Source organism: Mesitornis unicolor, unplaced genomic scaffold (genome assembly GCF_000695765.1).
Source record: "Mesitornis unicolor isolate BGI_N332 unplaced genomic scaffold, ASM69576v1 scaffold30902, whole genome shotgun sequence".
NCBI lineage: Eukaryota > Metazoa > Chordata > Aves > Mesitornithiformes > Mesitornithidae > Mesitornis > Mesitornis unicolor.
Window position 1 is genome coordinate 1 of NW_010170334.1, and position 877 is coordinate 877.

At 65.7% G+C, this 877-nt stretch overlaps 1 protein-coding gene across 1 annotated transcript in view; it reads right to left on the reverse strand.

Annotated features, from left to right (window-relative positions):
* Window positions 1–8: 8 nt before the first annotated feature.
* Window positions 9–877, reverse strand: part of LOC104536921 (rhomboid-related protein 1) — a gene marked incomplete at both ends in the record, with an annotated part of 1,215 nt that continues 346 nt past the window's right edge. Inside the window, 2 exons of the mRNA XM_010179665.1 lie at window positions 9–152; window positions 550–774. Coding sequence (XP_010177967.1) covers window positions 9–152; window positions 550–774 — 369 coding nt within the window. The remainder of the gene's footprint in view (window positions 153–549; window positions 775–877) is intronic.

Sequence of the window (877 nt, forward strand, 5' to 3'; positions counted from 1 at the left end):
TACCCCACGTGCATGAACATGTAGGTGAGGAAGCGCCAGGCGCGCGCCCGGTGCCCGGGGTGGTAGACCAGGGGGCTCTTCATGTACTCAGGGTGGTAGGTCTGCAGCACCCACTTGTTCAGGCGGGCCCCGTAGCAGAGGAACACGATGATCTGCGCCAAACCCCGTGGCCATCAGCCCACTGAGACCCCTACCCACCCCTCTGGCCTGGGGCAGGGTGCCTGGGACCTCTGCCCCAGGTCTGAGCCCCCTGTGGTCATCAAAGCTGGGGTCACCCGTCCCCTCCACCCCAGGTGTGAGATCACATGTGCTGCCAGCACATCACACCCAGGGTCACCTGTAGCCTCTGCCCAGCAACTGAGACCCCCCCCATATCGACACTAGTACATCACAACTGGTGTCACCCATCCCCTCCACCCTGGGTCTGAGACCTCATATGGGCACCAGGACATCACAATCAGGGTCACCCGCTCCCACCACCCTGGGTCTGAGCCCCCCATGGTCACCAGGACACTGCAGCCAGGCTCAGCCTTGGTGCCAGCCTCACACCTGGGTGAGGGTGACAGCCGCCATGAAGACAGGGGGCGGACACGTGCGGTGCTGGTAGAAGTACCAGCGCCGGTCCATCTCGCAGGGCAGGATCTCGTAGGCCACGTAGCGGACGAAGCGCTTGTAGAAGCCCAGGCCGGTCTCATCCAGCAGCACGTCGCGGGGCAGGGCCCGCTGCCCGTTGGCGATGGCGCGCTTGAAGCTGCTCGAGCGCTTGCTGCTGATCTGCGGAGAGAGGCCATGCCCGCGGGGGCCACAGGGGCAGCTCGGGCTGGTGGGCTTGTGACCACCCCCTGCCCACCACCACCACCCCGGGGGAAACGGCTGG